The sequence below is a fragment of the Lagopus leucura genome, unplaced genomic scaffold (genome assembly GCF_019238085.1).
Source record: "Lagopus leucura isolate 7727_CA_CO unplaced genomic scaffold, USGS_WTPT01 Super-Scaffold_100002, whole genome shotgun sequence".
In the NCBI taxonomy this organism is placed as follows: domain Eukaryota; kingdom Metazoa; phylum Chordata; class Aves; order Galliformes; family Phasianidae; genus Lagopus; species Lagopus leucura.
This window is the reverse complement of record NW_024962263.1, coordinates 3,017,901-3,036,939: the sequence shown is the minus strand read 5'-3', so window position 1 is coordinate 3,036,939 and position 19,039 is coordinate 3,017,901. Positions and strand designations below refer to the sequence as shown.

The 19,039-nt window shown below is 37.9% G+C and overlaps 1 protein-coding gene across 2 annotated transcripts in view; it reads right to left on the bottom strand.

Moving 5' to 3' along the window:
• The window catches only part of DCDC2 (doublecortin domain containing 2), a 53,158-nt gene that overhangs the window by 14,142 nt on the left and 19,977 nt on the right, over positions 1–19,039 (bottom strand). For both annotated transcript variants that reach the window (XM_042869875.1, XM_042869876.1), the window contains exons 5-7: positions 16,679–16,822; positions 15,594–15,648; positions 13,033–13,222 (exon numbers count right to left, since the gene is read on the bottom strand). In XM_042869875.1, the coding sequence (XP_042725809.1) occupies positions 13,033–13,222; positions 15,594–15,648; positions 16,679–16,822 (389 nt within the window). The remainder of the gene's footprint in view (positions 1–13,032; positions 13,223–15,593; positions 15,649–16,678; positions 16,823–19,039) is intronic.

The window sequence follows — 19,039 nt, the reverse complement described above, 5'->3', positions numbered from 1 at the left end:
TGTACTCTGAAAGCACCAGTGTGCAGCATACCAGTGTTCTTAGTATTACAGGTTGGTTTCTTATCCTAATCATCTCAAAAAGATCCTTCTTCCTACTGTCATAATTAGCAGAGAAAAGTATTTTCTTTATTTCTTTTTTCTTTTCTTTTTTTGGAGGGATAATTAAATATAGTTCACCTACTATTCTATGCTTGATCAGAGACAACAACGAACATCTCGTATTTGATGGCAGCATGGTAAACCTTTGACCATCTACATGTGTTTCATTACCCTTTGCAGATGTCCAGAGAAGTAACAAAACACACATGAATCAGTGATGCACTGATAAAAATGTCCAGAAAAGAAACAAAATGCATGTGATACCATCACAGATGATCCATACATTTCACATTTTCATTTTCGTGAGCTCTCTAGGAGGCAAAGTTCTGCTGTTCTTACCTTGTATTAAAGAAAGATTATCCTGGGTGCCATCAAAAAATGCTTAAAGAATAACAAAAATCATCAGGCCCATCCAATACGAGTTCAGGAAAGAAAAGTCCTGCCTCAGTAATCTGAAATCTTTCATGTTAAGATAGCCTGCTTAGTGCATGCAGGGGAGGTGGTGGATTTGTCTGGATTTCAGGAAGGCTTTTGATGCTGTCCTTGACAGAATCCTTCTGGACACATTTTCTGATTGAGAGATGAAGAGGTGCATGGTACACTGAGTGAAGAACTGACTGATTGGTAGAGTTTGAAGAGTTGTTGGCAGCCAGCTACTAATGGAGTACTCCAGGGCTTAAGCTTGTGGCCAGTTCTGGTCAACAACTTTTTCAACTATCTGGATGCAGGAGAGGAATGCATCCTTAGTAAACTTGCTGACAATTTAAACCAGGAGGTGCTGTTAACTGTCTTGAAAGACAACAGGCTTTGCAGAGGATATAGGCAGATGGAGTACTGAGCTATCAGTAACAGGCTGAAATTGAACAAGAACAAATTGCAGGTTCTGTACCTGCATGAAGCCGTGGTGGACAAAGGCACAGATGGAGACGAGCAGCTGAAGAGCAGCCTAGCAGAGAGGGATCAAGGGGCACAAGTGACAACAGGCTCTGTGTGAGCCAGATGCGTGCCTGGCAGCCAAGGGGCAAACCTTAACACTAGGTATACAGTATAAAAGGAGAGTTAAGCTCCTTGAAAGCACCCAGAAGAGAAATCAAAGGTAAAAACAGGGCTGGCAGGTGTGTCCTGCAAGGAAAAGATGGCCATAATTAAAAGATATCAGCTGAAGAGTCCTACACAATCTTCTGTCACCTCTTCAACACACCAATGTCTTGCATGGAAAGCACTCTAAAATAATTCCTGCTTTTTAACAGGGCTGCTAGTGGAAGATGCTAAAACTGAACTGAAGGCTGCAATGGAAAGGAGCAGCACCAGAGAAGTCACAGGATCTTCAAGGACTGTTTTCAGGTGAAGTGAAATCAGATCATTTTCAAAACAGCTGTGGTCTCTAGGAAAAACAAGTAGTTAAAAGACCACTGTATTTCAAATGCAGTCAACAGAAGATATCAGTACTTAGTTTCAGAAAAGGAAAAGACTGAGGATCTAAGAAAATCATTACTGAAAGAAGTGAATTATTTATCTCTGTGCAAACATTAGAGTATAGAAGAAAAATGTCCAAAACATATGTACCATCAATAACAAGGGAAGGAAAAAAAGTACTTAGGTCTGAATTGCGTCAGAACCAGTGAAGAAAAATGACATCAGCTGAAAAATAGGAAAGTTGTAAGAGTGGAACAAGTCCAAAATCCTAAAGAAAATGACAAGGAATTTAGGCATACATTAGAACACATTTTTCTTGTATTTTTGTATTAGAAGAGAAAATAAATAGAAATTTGTAGAATAACATACAAACATTTAATGCGATTAAAGGCAGCATCGAGAAATTATCTTCAAAAAGTGAACATTGTTAACATTGCTACTCTGTATCAGACAAATATTTACACTTTCTGCATGCAAATAAAAAAAAATGTGGAGGCAGGCAGCTAATGAAAGGCCAACATATTCCCTGCTCATGTGTTTCTGTGCAAGATCTTGTCAGCAGCAGTTTGCAGACCTCATTAATCACTATTACCCGTGCCGTGAGTTATTCAGGTCCTCACAAGCAAATATGTTGGTTAATTTTTGTATTATTTTATAGGCAATATTTCTGAAGTGCTTTGTGGTTTAGAAAAAAGTCAAGCAAAAAAAAAAAAAAGTCTTACTGATGCAATGCTTCATATCCCTGCCTCCAAATCATTAGTCAGTTTCTCCACACTACTCTAAGTGAAAGAAAAACAAGACATTTCATGCAATTTATAGTGGTTTCTAAAATAACACTTTTGTAAGTCTTCATTCTATAGTGTTATGAACTGGCATTGAAATCTCTATTAACAGAGTACTGTACATCACTAAAAAGAGAACTCCCAGCACTTCCATTAGATGAAGCATTCGTGTCTACCCAAAATAGTTCCTAAAATGTTATAGATTAGACACACTCCTCATGCAAGAGCAAGTTCTGACTTACTGTGTCCCCAACTAACTAGAAATGTGTGAGATGGCCACTGTCAGTGTCCTGGACACATTGAGGCAAAAGAGCTCTAAAGAGTGGTAGGAATAGAAGGTAGGTCCAAAGCTTACTGTCAAGTTGTGGTATACTCTATCACTCTGCTCCAAGTTGAGTAGAAGATGACAGGAGCAAAGGATTAAATGGCACTATACGACCCAAAATGTCATTGTACTGCTGGGAAAACTGCTCTACATGTCCCTAATTGAGCAAGGGAGTTGGACCAGATGACTTGTGGAGGCTTCTACCAGCATCAAGCATTCTGTAATTGTGTCCAGACAACCAGAAGATATTGGAATTTTTAAGGTTTTGCCACTGTGTAAGAACAGGTCACCTTGAGTCATTAATTACCTGTTTTTATGTTTCATGTAGAGTGAAATATCTTACACATACAACAGTCATCTCGTATTACCTGATTATTTTAAAGCAGGGTCATGTTCAGCAATTCAGGATAGAAGGAGAAAGGATCCAGAGAAGGGCACAGAATGGATCGCAAGATGAAAAAAGAGGAGCAGTCTAATGGAGAGAGGAGATTTGCAGAGGCTAAAGGAAGTTCCTGGAGTATTGTTTTTGGCTTCAAGCTGGAGGAAGTGAACAAAAACTTTAATTGCAAGTGCTTTGCTATGGAGCTTCTTCAACAGTTGCACTTTACCTCTTCTTCAGCTTCATAATTGCAAAGACAGGCCTATGGAATCTTGAGAGAATCTAGACTGCTTCAAGCTCTGAATTCCCCAAAGCCTTGTGACTTTTACTGGGAAAGGGAACACCAGGAGCCTGATAATGGCTCTATCTCGATAGGTGGCTAATGTTAAAAAAATATATAACAAAAAAAAACAAAACAAAACAGTGAACCAACTCAAGCTGCCCTAAGTAAAGTCAGATGATACGGGTGTTAAAACGCTGATGCCTACTATATTTTTCTTTAAGCAGGAAAATAAAGCAAAAACAGTATAAGGTACAAGCTCTAACAGCCAAGGATCTTCGCATTCAGATTCCTTTCCTGTCCTCCTACCCATATCAGCTATGCTGGCTTTGCAACACTTGAGAATTCAGTTATGTGAAGGAGAGCCCACCACTGACTGATCAGGAAAGTTTATTAGATATTCACATGTCTGGCCAATCCCTCGGGAAGCACACAACAGATCAATCAGCTACGGCAAAACTGAGATCTCCAAAACATTTTGGCTAACACCACTTTGTGGTATATGCTATCAATTGTCTACATACACAGACATGCACTGTACTCAGTTCAGTATGAACAGAAAGAAGCAATGAATTGATGCACGTATAACTTGAGCAAACCTTTGTGCCTCATGCCACTCAGTATTTCAGCTGAATTTTTGGTACCCTCTAACAAACAGGAAAGTAAATAGTAACTGAGTTATAACGTTGAACTCATAAGAAATCTATATATTTTAAATAATTAAACATAGAAATTAATGGCTCTCGCATAAGCTCCTTACCTAACCAGAATTAACTATAAAACATTTATTGCAGCACAAATTACAACATTGTACACTCATTGCATTACAAATTTGGAACTGATTGAAGTAGGGATAAAATTAAAAAAAAAAAAAAAAAAAATCACTGTAACAATAGCCTGCTCTGAATATTTTATGGAAATCAGAAGTGCTTACTAACTGCAAGCTCTATGTATAAGCAAGAAAGTGTATGTGATTATTAAAAAAAAAATAATTAATGTGACTTACCACAGAGACTGCCTCATAAAAATGTTGTTAAATTAAAAACAAATCTTAAATATATATCTGTGGCTCCTTAAATTGAATTGATTGGTATTAGGAATAGAGAGGATGTATGCCTTCAAAATAATAATAAAAAAGAAGGGAGAAAAATTCTTTTGAAGTATCACTGTCTCTAACAAAATACTGTCACTGTGGTGACAGGCTTGTATGTGTGTGCCTGTGACTTCTGCCATCAGTAAAAAAAGAACTAGAAAGAAACTGGAAGCAATACACACATGATACTAGTGAGACAATGAAAAACTTATTTTTCTTCACCTGATACTACTGCAGCTGCAAGCTTCAAAGAAGCTATTTTTACCCATCCAGGAAATACCCCATTTCTAAGGAGATTTTATGCCATCACCAGTTGCCGGCATCTGAATATCATAACAGAATCTACAAAAGGCACTCCTAGAGTTTTACTTCTTATGAAGCAGTCCCATTTACTGATAGGAAGTATGGTAATGTTAAAGCAAAGGAAAAGCTGCCTTAGTCAGTGTAATGCTAGAATGGGATGGAAAGCATCACAATAATTGCAAGATAGTAAAGTCTTTGGCTACAGCCTCAGAAACAAAGGAAAAGAACTACTTACCTTCAGAAGGCCTCAGGCAGGCAGGAATCTCCAGCAAGAGACACCCCTACCTCCACGGCCAACCTTTAAATGGGGTCTGGGAAGGAGTAGATCCTGGCTCCACCCCTTCCACTCAGTCATGTGCATTGCTTGCACCTGAGCTCCCCTGGGTGGGCCTGCCTTCCCACCAGGTGCTCCATCACTGCTTCAGGCCGTGACTTAGCATTTCTGCTACAGTCAGCTTTAACAACTCATTGCTCTTTATACAAATACAGAAAATAAAGGAACTGTGTGTCATAATATAAGGCTTTTTCTTCCTTTTCCCTACTTCGATTGTTAACTTCGTCTATTCTCTTTGTTTCTAAGCACTTAATTTATTCATTTATTTAAAGGACACATCATTATGGTCCTTTACATTTTGAAACTGATAAAGCAACTACTGCTTAGCATCAGCCTTTTGAATTCTGACTCCAATCTTAAAGTCAACATTCTCCTGAGTGTGGCTTATACTGTACAAAGCAAATGCAAAGCCCTGAAAAGTCTACCCTGTTCCAGTCACTCCAAGTAGAGCATCAGTAAACCTATATTCCACCCCTCAGTGAGTTAAGCAGCATGGCTTACCTATTGTCTAGTACTATTCACCCACTTCATGTTTTGCAATGCATTCACCTTACTAAAAGCAAACTCTAAAAAACACCACGTGCTCAGAGAAAGGGGCAACAAGGTTTGCCATCGCCTCCATTCCACACTGTTGTTAGTATATTCTGGCAACTGTGATTCAGTAATACATGGTAACATCAACAAGGGTTCTCACTTCTTATTAGAGACTGCAATTTTATCTCCTGTTGTGCAAATAATTAGCCTCCAGATCCTGCAAAATCTCTGCAAATAAGAAACAGAACGACCTCTCTTTCCTCAGCACAGTTATCATCTGCATTGACAGCAAAGCAACAATGATCAGATCTTTTCATCCTTGTTTAACTAAAGATAGCTCTTATATCAGCAAAGCTGTCAGCTGGGCAACATGGACAGTAACAGTTCTAGCACAAAATGCACAGCTGATATTCAGCAGTCCAAATGTATACTCTTTGGAAAGTTCACAACTTTACTGAAAGAAGTTTAGAGAATGATACCAGGAGCAGATGCCATACCTGATGTTCTATGCAGATTTCCTCTTAAAATTGAGTTAAAGATTTAGGGGAAGGTGTTCTTCTATCCCCTGGCATCTACTAAAGGGAAAAGTGGAAATGGCACAAAGCCACACTAGAGGATGTCCAGACCAGATACCTAACGGTTATTCAGACACTGGAACAGGCTTCCTAGAGAGATGATTTATGCCCTATGATTGTTTTTGTATAAAAGGCAATGATATTACTCTAAATTTGAGTCATCCCCATCAATGATCTTTGCAGGTCCTTGGAACTAAATGATCTTTAAGGTCCCTTCCCACCCAAGATATTCTACAACTTTGATTCTACTTGTTTCATAGCTGTAGCACAGCATTCCCATTAGCTTCTAACAAATGCTTACAATGCAAAACTATAACATTCTTTGCCCTTGTGAGTTCTTGCCTCACATCCATTATTTTCATACAAAACACCTAGCAATAGTGCAGAAAATTACTTTCACTTTAAAAACTCATAATCCATAAATCAACCACTAAGTGTACAAACAACAGTTTTTTTTAAGGGCCTTGGAATGCACATTTAATGGATAAGTTCAAAAGAATAACACTGAAGAAGAAAGTTATATTTCACACACACATAATGACTTGTAGCTATAAAACACTGCAAATGAAAGGTACAAAGCTATGACTTCTGTAAAATCTAAAAAAGCCCTTTTTAAGCTAGGAAGTTACTCTATAGAGAAATCTGGCATATAGCTGAAGCAGCCTCTTGGCCAGACCACTCTTCAAAATCACAGCACATGTCACTACCTATTGCAAAGTTACACATTGTTGAGTAAAAAAGGAGGATGAAATAGCCAAAAGTGAACAGCACGTCCCTCTTTGCTCCCAGCCTGATCACAGAAGGAAGACATGTGATAACCAGATAGAGAAGTAAACTAGAAGAGCTTTTGTCTTTCTTTTCATCCCCCGTTCAGCAATTCCACCAAAGCCTTGGCAATACAAGCATTTCTACAGCTGCTCGGTGACACATGCTCAGCCCCCACAAATGGAATTTCAGAAGTAGTGTCCACTCAGGAAGGCTGAACTAGCTCCTGTTACACATCTCTCCTCATTGCTCTTCACTGACAATAAAATGTATCTAGGCCCAAGCAACTGTCCAAAGTCAAACAGAAAAGCTGGGACAGAAATGAGAATTGAACTCATCTCCAGCATCCTGGTGAAGCAGTGTGAGACTGGAAGGACTAGTTGGTGAAAGCCCAAGAAATAGCATGGAAAGAAAACAGAACAAGTCAGACAAAATGAAGGAAGAGCCACATAGACCCAAGAGGGAAGAAAAAGTGTCAGAAGATAACTGGAAAATGAGTGGAAAGTCTAGACAGAAGAACAATGAAAGGTGACAATGAGTAGGAGGGGAAGAGGAAAGGAACAAAGCAAGGCAGATGGAGAATGCTGCAGAGGTCACCCTAATAAAAAGAGAAAGAGTGGCAACAGTTCAATCACAAAAGCTGCAGTGGGTGCCACAGAACACCTTTTAGTGATGTGGGAAGTCAGCCTGTTTTCTCAGGTAAATAGCTAGGACAAGAGGTAATGACTTTGTACCAGGAGAGGTTCAGTTGTGTATTAGGAAAAAAAAAGTCTTCTCAGAAGGAGTGGTGAGGTATTGGAACAGCCTGCCCAGGGAGGTGGTGGTAACCATGTCTGGAGAGTTTCAATGAAACAGTGGATGTCACACTGAGTGACATGGTTTTAGGGGGCATGGTGGTGATGGTTGGACTACATGATTAATTAATTCTTCTTCCTTTTTGATTTGAAAATCAAGATTGTGGAGTCTCATCCTTGGAGATCACCAGCAGCCACCTGGAAGGACATGGTCCTGGACACCCTGCTCTGGATGTCCTTGCTGGATAAGGGGTTGAGCCAGATGGACTCAGAGGTTCCTTCCAACCTCAGCCATTCTGCGATTCTGTGATACCACTAAATGTGCAACCTTGTGAGTCTGATCTGATATGTATAAGAATACATACATTCCAAAGAACACTTCAAATAATGATCCTCACATTTGTTCTGGGATTTTCTGTTTGTTTCTTTCTTTTACAAGGAGGTGGCAAGTACATTTAGATGGCTCTGGCAGATGTTCAGGTAGGTTAAACCCAAAGAACCTCCTAAGAGCACAACAGGCTGTGTGACAGACACACTAGATCAAATGGATATGAAAATATTTTCTGTGTTTGCATATTTTTGACATTTTTTTTCTGTCCTGCTCCACTGGCTTGCCAGCAATCACCTCAATATGTCAAAAGAAGCAACCAGAAAGGCCAGAAAGTAATATCCTGGTCTGCTTAAAAGAGGCAAACTGTTTTGTTTCCTTGGTTAGGAAGGAAATTTGTAATGACACTGCATTACTTCATAATTCTTTCTGGAAAAGAAAGGACTGCGTGTCAACATGGAGCCAGGTGACTCTCATACGATGTGCCATGTAAAGCAGTACCAATTTTGAACAAGGGCAGTGTGTTTCATATTTTGCCTACTTTGATACATCTACTCATTTTCCACCACTGCCAGAGTTGTAGTCAGTGGGCTCACGATGCTCTGATGAGATTTTCCAGGGAAAGTTTTTGAAGGGGACAAGTTCACCACCTACCTTTGTTCCAAAATGTGTATTAAATCGAACAACTAAGAACTTCCCATGTCCCATCTACAGAAAGATGATTTGGTGGACATTGTTAATAAAGTTTCTGCGCTACACTCAGCACAACATGTGGTTCTGTGAATGAAAAAATATTCAACTGGCAAAACATAAATTGGGAAATTTGATATAAACCAGGCTATCAAGTCACAAAATAACGTCTTCAACAGTAAGTTTGACATCATCACAAAAAAATAGCAGTTCAACCATTCCAAATAATAGAGAATAGAAATATGGAGTAGTGCTGATCTCTGCAGCCCTGTATTTTTATGGTTCAACATTAAGCTGAGAGAACACCAGGACACTATCTGTCAAGGGAAATTTTTGACATGGAGAGTTTGGCTGAGCGGGAGGATACAGAAATTGCAACACAAAAGCAACCAAGCATTGCTCTCTATAACTTCCTGAAGGGAGGTTGTAGTGAGCTGGGGGTCGGCCTCTTCTCTCGTGTCATCAGTGATAGGACCAGAGGGAATGGTTTCAAGCTACGGCAGGGGAGATTCAGGCTGGACATGAGGAAGTATTACTTTTCAGAAAGGGTGGTCAGGCACTGGAATGGACTGCCCAGGGAGGTGGTGGAATCACCAAGCCTGGGGGTGTTCAAGGAAAGACTGGATGTTGTGTTGAGGGACGTGGTTTAGTGGGAGCTATTGGGAATAGGTGAACGGTTGGACTGGGTGATCTTTTAGGTCTTTTCCAACCTTGGCGATTCTATGATTCTATGATTCTAAGCATGGAATGATGTATTAACTCCTCTTTTGGATTCCTAGGGTTCAACAGAGGAAGAAAAAAATCTTTCTGCATGCATGCAGCCTAAGAAAGTTCTTATTTGAGAACTCACAATCTATTGTTAGTAAATCACTCAAGAGTAGATCAACTTGTAATATTATTTTTTAGAAAAGAATTGTTATCTCCAGAAATTCTTAAGCAGAAGGATGTTGATAATTGTAGCTATAAACATAGAAATTTCCTATCTGTCTGAATGATGTTCTTGAATTCCATGGGAATGTGCTCTACGCACATTAAAGCACTTAATTTCAAAGTCATTAGTGTTAGGTAGCTCTAACAATCTTATAGGTGCATTTTATTGCCTAACGTTAATGATGAAATTGATTTTTTTTTCTTGTACCTAAACTATATCCCTAAAAAATAATTTTCTTTATTTTTGTGCCTTTTTCACAACATCAGCACATAAAAAAAAATTTTGTGTGCTGTTATCTCAAGAAGAATGATATCAATTACATTATGGGTCCCTTTCTTTTTAGATTTTGCCACCAGGTAAGTTACCCAATCTACAATGCTTCAAAACACAACAAAAAGAAATTGCACTGAGTGTAATGCCTTCAGGTTTGGCTGGATTAACAGAGTGATTATGAAAACGCAAACAATTTGACACTGGTAGCTTGACTGCTCAGCTCAGCCTCATCTCCAACAATATATCTCAAACATCATTCTCTTCCAGAGGGTCGTGTCTGCTTCTCTTTAAGTGGTGAAATGCATCACTCACTTCAGTGGTTCAAAAGAAACAGTGAATGCTTTGCCAGCAGCACTAGATCTTTGCAAAATGTTGGATTCCTCTACCAGTCCAGTAAATCTCAAACAATTTAGAAAACAATTTGGGTAAAGGGCCTGAATTACCTTTTCTTATGATGAGACCTACCTACTTCAGAACGTGGTTAGCAACTATTACAAAAACCTACTGCAGCAAGCACTTCTGTACTTCTTTGACAGATGGGAGAGTGGGAAAAGGTTGAAGATTTTAAGTGGCCTAGAGTGCTCCCTTACAAATTTTCAGTCAGAATGACTGAAGGGAAAGAAAAGAGACAACTGGAATTCCTCTCCAAAACACCATGTTCCTCCTTCAAATGTTTAGTTTTACACAGCCATAAACCGTTTATTCAGGAAAAGAGTTCCGCTAAGAAGTAAGCGATCCAGTAAGATTTAAGAGATTCAGAATAGTTACATATGGCTTCTCAAGTGAAATGGTAAGTGCAGGATACCAGCTACCATTCCTAAAGGCTTGTAAAGCAAAATGCAGAAAATGTGAAATTTTAATTTCACTCTTCTGAACAGGAAAAAAATGAAACAAAACATCTTAACGCAGAACACCAGGGAAAAAAAACAGAGACAGAAGGGAAGAGGGGAGTAAAACACCATGAAGTGTTCTTTGAAAGATGTAGCAAATAAATACATTTAAACTGAACTAGAAGAATTAAATAATGATGATCTTCTTCTTAAAACACAAACAGAGCTGAAAATCACTTTGAGACAGGAGGCTCTTAATAAGAATCTTCAGGCAACTGCTTCCTGGAATGTTTTCCACTTGATTGGGTGAACAAATACTGGGAAATTTAGTTAGAGAAAGATAAAGCCTGTAAAAGTTCACAAGTCTGCAGTGCTCATGGTGATTCACCTAAAGATTTACAGGAGGATGAAATGCTTTGATTTTTGTGCTTGGAAAAGAAAATAGTTCTTACTGGCTTAGCATACATCTCCTCATCAACAGAAATCGTGACAGCAGGGATTGCACTCCATCTGAAACTCATTGCAAGGTTTGGAATTTCTCATCCCATATTGTCTGAATTCAACCCAGAAGCATCATCTTCTCAGTAACTGCCTGCATGACCAGCTAGGTCCAGACTTGAAGAACAGCACACACATCAAACCTCACATTCCCACATCCACTAGCAGTCTTCATACAACAAGGATGAAGAGAAGAGAAATGAAAACTTCTCTCAACACATTCTTTAGCTCAAACTAGAGAACTGGCTGCCTTTAATAGCTTTTAGTCACAGAAGACTCACAAAGTATGGAAAATCTGAAGTGGAAACAGCAAGCAATCACTTCTTTAATAAACTCAGAGGATTTCCAAACCTTTCTGTCGGGAGCTAGAGAAGTGGTAGCACTAAATATGGAGAGAGAAATAACTCACTAAATTTGCTATCTACCAAAGTATGACTTGTTCCTCAGTCACTGCCTGCTATAAGGACAGAGAAACCTATGAGTGCTTCCAGTATTCTTTCCACCCTTGGGAAAACAAAAGAAGTTATCTGAAACCTTCTAACCTAGTATAAGGTCCACAAAAAACAGTCATCTCTCTTGCCTTGACAAGAGGGATCTCCTTTCTTCCAGAAAACATCTGCAAAAACTTCCTTTAAAAAAATCCTCAGGATGGAAAAAAATTTACAGAAAATCAACTTAATGAGACTAATCAGGAAAATTTACCTTCTTTGCCTGCTCTTAGTGTATGAGGTTTGAGTGAGATCTGCCTAACTACAGTCTAGATGGCTTTGCCACTTGGGCATGGTACCACACAACTTGCTCTGGGCAGGAGGTTGGACTAGATAGCCTCCAAAGGACCCTGCTGAACTCAGCCTTCTGTGATTATGTGCTGTGTCTTTACACATAGCAGATCAGTACTCCGAACAGGAGGCTTGATCAGAGCATAGGGATTTTGAGGTCTGTATGAAGAATCCCGTACCAGCATTTCCCAGCATAAGTCAGTGCATCTATTTATTTTTAAATGAAAAATGTATGACTAATCAAAGATATCTGGAGTGGATAAACATTAAATACAGTGGCTTTCCCCTGAGCCCCCAAAACTATTAAGCGAAGCACTGACAGCCCTCTCTGAGAGACCAGATCTGAAATCGTTCCCTTAAATGTTTCTAGCATGTATCAGTGAATCTGAAAAATTGAGGATACATATGATAATTTCAGTGGAAAGAAACTATTGAGCTGTTTTATGTGTTGTAAAGGATGAGCAGTTCTAGACACATCCCTTTTAATACAGCCACCGTTCTTCAGTAAGAAAAAAGCTACTGAAAAACTGTTGGCTAAAATTATACGCTTACCAACAACAGGACAAAATGAAATTTGACTTAAGGCTGAAACAAAATGAAAATTCAACAAGCTTACTCTGAAAAAAAACTCTTACAATACAAAACATATTGCACTGTGCTTTTCAAACTCCAATTTACAAAATTCTTCTGACTGAAAAAGTAAACTTACAACTCAAATGCAGACGTAACCACGGTGATGTTGGATGATGTATACTGAAATTTTAAACCACAGGTGATTATTACACACTTAATTACAAACACAAACAGCAGTTAGAAGCGGTGTCAGATGTTATGGAAAGTATAATTTATTTCTACTTAAGGATATTAATTGGCCTGTATTAATTATTCTAAGCAAAAATACTTCAGTAAATTAAATGAGCCAGAGTAAAGTGACAGTTCAAGTACCATACTAGGTCTGTGTTTCACTGGTTTAGCAGGAGATAAAAAGTCACTATGCTATGATTGAGTTTATCTCAGTACTCACCATTATCTTGCAGGTATCTTGTGGAAGCTGTTTGATTTTCTTTAGTAGATTTGATAGAACTGTGTCCTCTGGACACAGAATCCTCTGGATTATGGCATTTTTTGACCTTCTCTTTTGGAGGCTGAGGTGAGGAACTGTTCTCCCCAGGGTCACTGGATCCAACAGAAGATTTAGACTGCCAATCATTTCCCTGAAAAGAAGTGTTCATCATCATCACTGATGAATATGATGAAGTTTCAACATTATTCCAAATTTTTAATATCTATGGAATTGAATCAGGTGTTAAAGAAATGTATTAACTTACAATCAGTACAGTTAAAGAATATCTAAAACAATCTGGAAAACTGTAATTGTATTATCAACTTTCTACATGATCTGACTAATTAAATGCTCCTCAACCAGTCACAGAAGAAAACAACACAATTACCACAAGGAAATAATGTTTCATCTGATGGAAAGAATGGTTAGGCAAACCTATACATGCACATAATTAAATAGCTGTATTTCATTCACACATGTGTGTATCTCATCTATGCGTATGTGAAGATGTAGCGTGTGAATAATTCACTGTCTGTGTAAATACAACATAGATATTGATCTGCTAAGTGTCTGGGAGAGGATGGCAGTCTTTATGTGGCAGGAGCACTGACTACCAATGAACAGAATGGTCTGCCAGCATGTCACCTCTCAATCACCACCAAGGAAATCACCCGACTCCTCTGCTTCTTGGGTTGTGAATTCAGAACAAGCAATAGAAACCTGAACCTGATGTTTTCAGCTTACAGTTATGTACGGTACTGGACATACCCTTAATTCTAGCAGCTAGAGATTTTATTCACAGCATTTTTCCCCACTCAGAATATGTTCACAAGAAATATCATAAAAACCTTAGCTGCATATAGCAGCCCTTTATGATGCTGTTAACATCCCACTAAGGTGGGTTAAGAGATTAACAACTGAACCACAGTTGCCTCTCAACTGGGGATGTCACCCTCCTAATTCTGTCATTTAAATGGCATGTGTATTTTCATACTAAACCAGTTCTGTCAAAATGCTCAGTATAACAACAGAGCACTCAAGCAGAGGACAGAAAACCGTGTCAGCGTCTAGAACCATTCACTTTGTCACAGACATTGATAAATCATGGAAGGCAAGTACGCTTTACTTTAGTGTTTCACTTACTGTAGCTGCATGAACAATTTATGACATTATAGAACTTGCCTACCAGAAAGGACTTTCATTCTGCAGGAGTCTTGGGTACTTCAGTGCTGAAGTTAAAAGCAACGTCTATGTAAAATTAAAATTGCTCAGAAAAATACGTCCTGAGCAAAATTTTGAATCTCTTCCATTTTGTGTGATTCTTCTGATTTTTGTACAATCGAGAGAGAAGTTCTATTTTAAATATTTTACTTCAATGCCACCTAGACTTGACCATCTAATCAAGCACTTATTTATCAGTACCACTGAACCTATCATTTATCCTTTCAATACAAAAAAAAACGGAGGGTGCAGAAGTATTTCAGCTTCTTCTAATTCAAACTGGAGACTGTCACTCCCAAGAAATAATAGTAAAAATATGTAGAAGCCAAACTTAAGCAGTTTCACAATCTATACCGGTTCACTCTCTTTCACTACAATCTCTATATGGAATAAAAGTGATTATAAATAGTTTTCTCTATGTGCTTTTAAGTATTGGAAGAAAGAAGAGTTAATAAATAATTGCTTGTGGAAATTGCTTGCAAAGCTCATTTATTTAATATCAAACATTACTTTGAACTGTATTCTTTATGCTGAGTTTCAAGAGAATGGAAGTCAGACTTGTATACTTTATTCCTTACTTTGTTAAGAAGTTCCAGAGGTGCTTTTTTTGTTTGTTTGTTTGTTTTTTGATTTGTGAATAGTGAACGGATACAATCAGCTAACACAATTAGAATGTCCAACTGCAAACCTGACGCTCTGCTGTCTTGTACAGTAAACTTCATTTGTACATAATTGGTGCAAACAAACATTTATATTCTAATTTGGCACTAAGTGTACAGTGAACTCATTTTTACACATGTAAATAGCTCCAAATGATATAAAGTAGTGGATGCTCAACCTCTGTATTGTAATGGTTAGCTAGGGACAAAACACTTAGGAAACTGGGCTCAGGCTTTATTCAGACTCAGCATGCAGAAGCACCTTTTTCTGCAATATGCTGTGTGAATGGCCCTGTGTTTTTCCTTTAGGAGCATAATTTGAATAAACAAACAGGTTTATTACGAGCAAATACAGACAAATAAAGACAGTTGAAAAGTATTACAGGAAATACCACAACGCAGCAGCTGTTCTTTGCTAGGGAAGACTTGTTAAAAAATAAGACATCTATTTCTGAGACAATATTTTCTTGGATTTTTTTATCTAATTGACACTACAAACAGCTACAGATTCATCAAGCCATACCACAGGGTGGCTGTGGCTTTTTCTCTATGGATTTAATTAAACTCAGAGGACAAGGAGATTTCACCTGCCGGAATTAAGCAAAATTAGAAACAAACACCACGGTGGCATTTGATACTTACACTGCCTTTAGATTTTCGAGATGCTGCAATTGGAGGCAGTACGGATGCTTTAGAACTGCAGGAATAAAACATGCCTTAGAGTTCTGTGCACTGTTTCTTCTGTAGGTACTATCAGTCTATCACTAAATCAAGCAACACCAAGAAAACTATAGCAACAGGTATCATTTTATCTACTAGTTGCAGAGTTTTGCTAAGAATCACTTATTTCTGCTCACTAGAGTACATTTAAACACATAATCCTTAACTTAGTCCAAAAAAATGCATTACATTTCACCATAATGCATAGTTAAACCCACTTCTAATCCCTAGGGCAGTGGTCAGTGAGTTAGTGTAGGATAATTAGAACAAATATAATGAAACATTCCAGCAATTTCAATAAAATTCTGTATCATCAATTGATCAAGACATCTTAAGCAATATTTTCCAGTGCCTTTAAATTCATTTGTTTTAAATTCTGTTTCTCAAAATATTTTGTTACCCATGTTGCTCACTGAAATAAATAAATACAGCACAGTTTACATGCATAATGTGGGACAAATGCCCTAAACTCACATGTGGGACACTTTTCTATTTATTTCCATTTCTTTCATTGCAATGACTCCCAATTAACTTCACATTTCAAAGATACCAAAAGCCCAAGTTCCATCTTACAGAGACCCTGTTTAGGGCTCTATTATGTGATAATGCTGCTTTACAAAAACGACCCAAACATTAAGCACTCTTAAAGGAGTACATTTTCCATAAAGCATTACCATGCAAGCAGACCCTGACAAATGTAGCTACGCATGATCATTTAGCTAATAAGTCATAATCTCATTTGTGAATTAGGAAAAAAAATTAAGCCAAGGCAAAATAAACTTTTGTCTGATAAGAATTTTGTGGAATATGATCGATGGTTTATTTATGAGCCAAAATAATCCCTTGCATTCCCATTTTCTCTTTTATTACAGATTTCTATCTCTACTTTCTTAGACGTTTTCAATAAAATTTTGCATCCATTCAAGCAAATCCATCCATCTTTTATCAATGTTTTATAAATTATAAATTTCTGGCACACGTACAAGAATGAGAAATATGGAACTTACCCCTGTGGCCTTATTGTAGATTTGCTAAACAGCAGCTCGCCATATGGTAACTTCTTAAACTTTTCTCTACCTGCTGCAACATAAAATTGCCCTTTCTCCAAGTCTGACCCATTCTGAATGTGTTTTCCATCTAAAGTGTAAAGTCTGAAAGAATATGTAAAGTCTTAACATAGTAAACCTTACCATTTTGCAAAATGACATAGATGACAGGTAGACCAGTCTCACTTGAAACTGATGAAATATGAAGCACAACGACAGATAAAATGTTCTCACCATTTCTAAGTGTGAAGAATGTATTACTATTTCTTTGGTCGTCAACACCTTCCTCTTGATATCTCGGGTGGGATCTGTTCTATGGGTTGTCCTTGTGCATCTACTGTATGGTCTAGATTTGGTGCCTTCTGATTTCCATCTCTTTGGGCCAAATAAAGACGGACTGGGTGGGAAACATTTTCCTAGCAATGATACCATCACAGCAGCTGTGAAACAGTGATTCATCTCAGCTGGTGCAAATTTTTATGAGTGCAGCATGCAGGCTCTTGTTCATGGCTGATGAAAATGCATAGCTAAAAGTGGTGGCTATGCTGAAAAATAGGGTTTTGTAGCTAAGAATCTGCTCTATCAAATTCTGCTCTGTGTATCTGATGTAATTTCCATGGAAATAAATAGAAGGTATTACTTTCAGAGCATAGTGATACTTGCAACCACGACTGCGGGTTTTTGTACCTGATCTTTCACTTTGCTTACGTTTTAATATTAATTAATTTAATATTAATATGCAATGCACAAATATTTTTGTTTAATGTAACTCCCCAAAAGTTACAAGCACCTGGCAGTTTCTAGTTTTATTTTTCATCCAGAAAATGATGACAGTAACAACTGGATGAAACCAAACCAATCACTGAAGAAGAAAGGGGAATTAAAAATGCACTTTTTAAGAAGGCAGATATATATGAAACTACTGGAATAACCAGTATCACACACATACACAATTTTTGTGACACTACTTATGCAGCTTGTTACCCCCTCAACTGGTCCAAACCATTCAAAAACATCCTGGGTTCTCTCATACTTCCCTGGATAATATTATGCAGGAAATGTCCTTGCAGTCATTTCTGCTCACTCACACTGGGTGATAATCAAAGGCATGAACTGTAGGCTTATGATGAACTTCCATTTTCCCTCAGTCCCAGCCAAAAAGTGGCAGCCAAAACAAAGCAAACATAGGCTGACAAAGTGGACAGTAACTTGAGGAATCATTGTTTTTGAACACCTGCCTGCCTACCAGATACTTGCTGATCAGGTTGCTGTACCCCATCCCCAAGCAGAATCTGGCAAGGAGAAAGACTGTTTTCTCATTGTCTTCTCTCTCATATTTCTTTCTTATATCTGTGTTCTTATGATGATGATCAATAATTGTTTTCAAAAGCTACATGGGAAACTATAAAAGTCTCGGCAGCTTTGGATGTCATTTAATGACACGAGGAAGAAAAACTGCCATACACATAATGCAAGTCTTACAGCAGCTCTGCTAACAGTAACATAATTTCAGTAAGCCCCAGCAATTAATATGTAACTTATTAAAGAACAACAATCACTCTACCAGTAGCATTTTAGCATTTTAAGGAAAAAGCAATGAAAACTGGATTCAAATAAGAACAAAAAAGGGAAAACATTAAATAATTCAAAGCACTGTGTGCTTTATCTTATCTATTATCTTATTTTTAAAAGATTGCAACAGAATACTGAAAAGAATAACAAACACAATACTTCTCAACAGCAATTTTAACTACACACATAAGTCTTAGCCTAAGCTGCGAGATATGGTTTAGTAGCTTGTGGTAGCAATGGCAATGAGAAGACTGTTGGACTAGATGATCTTGTAGGTCGTTTCCAACCTTGTGATTCTATGATTTTATGATTCCATAACTATATATGCTTTCATATATATCAGTCAGATTCACCAAGGAGGGATAGGAAGTAACAAGAATAAAAGACAACAGGTTTTTAAAACCTTAATCATCCTAGGAAGTAGAAAAAAAATGATTCTGTGAACAGCTGTCATTATGTTCACTTCAGGATTACGATAGCTGAGAATCAGATCCAGAAAGCTGAAAAATGAGGTTAGGTTAACTTTGATGGAAGTAACAGTGGTAAGAAGCCAAATAACAAACAAAAGACAAGAAGGACGGAGGGGAAAAACAGATGAGAGCTAATACTCAACAGACAGCATTATCTTCATCTTTTATGGTCTGCACCATCTCTGGAAAAGTAATCACAGGAACTGAGTCAGATTATTGCATTTTCACTGATTTGAGAAATATTTTGCAAGCTTAGCCTCAGAAATTGCATAAGAAAGGA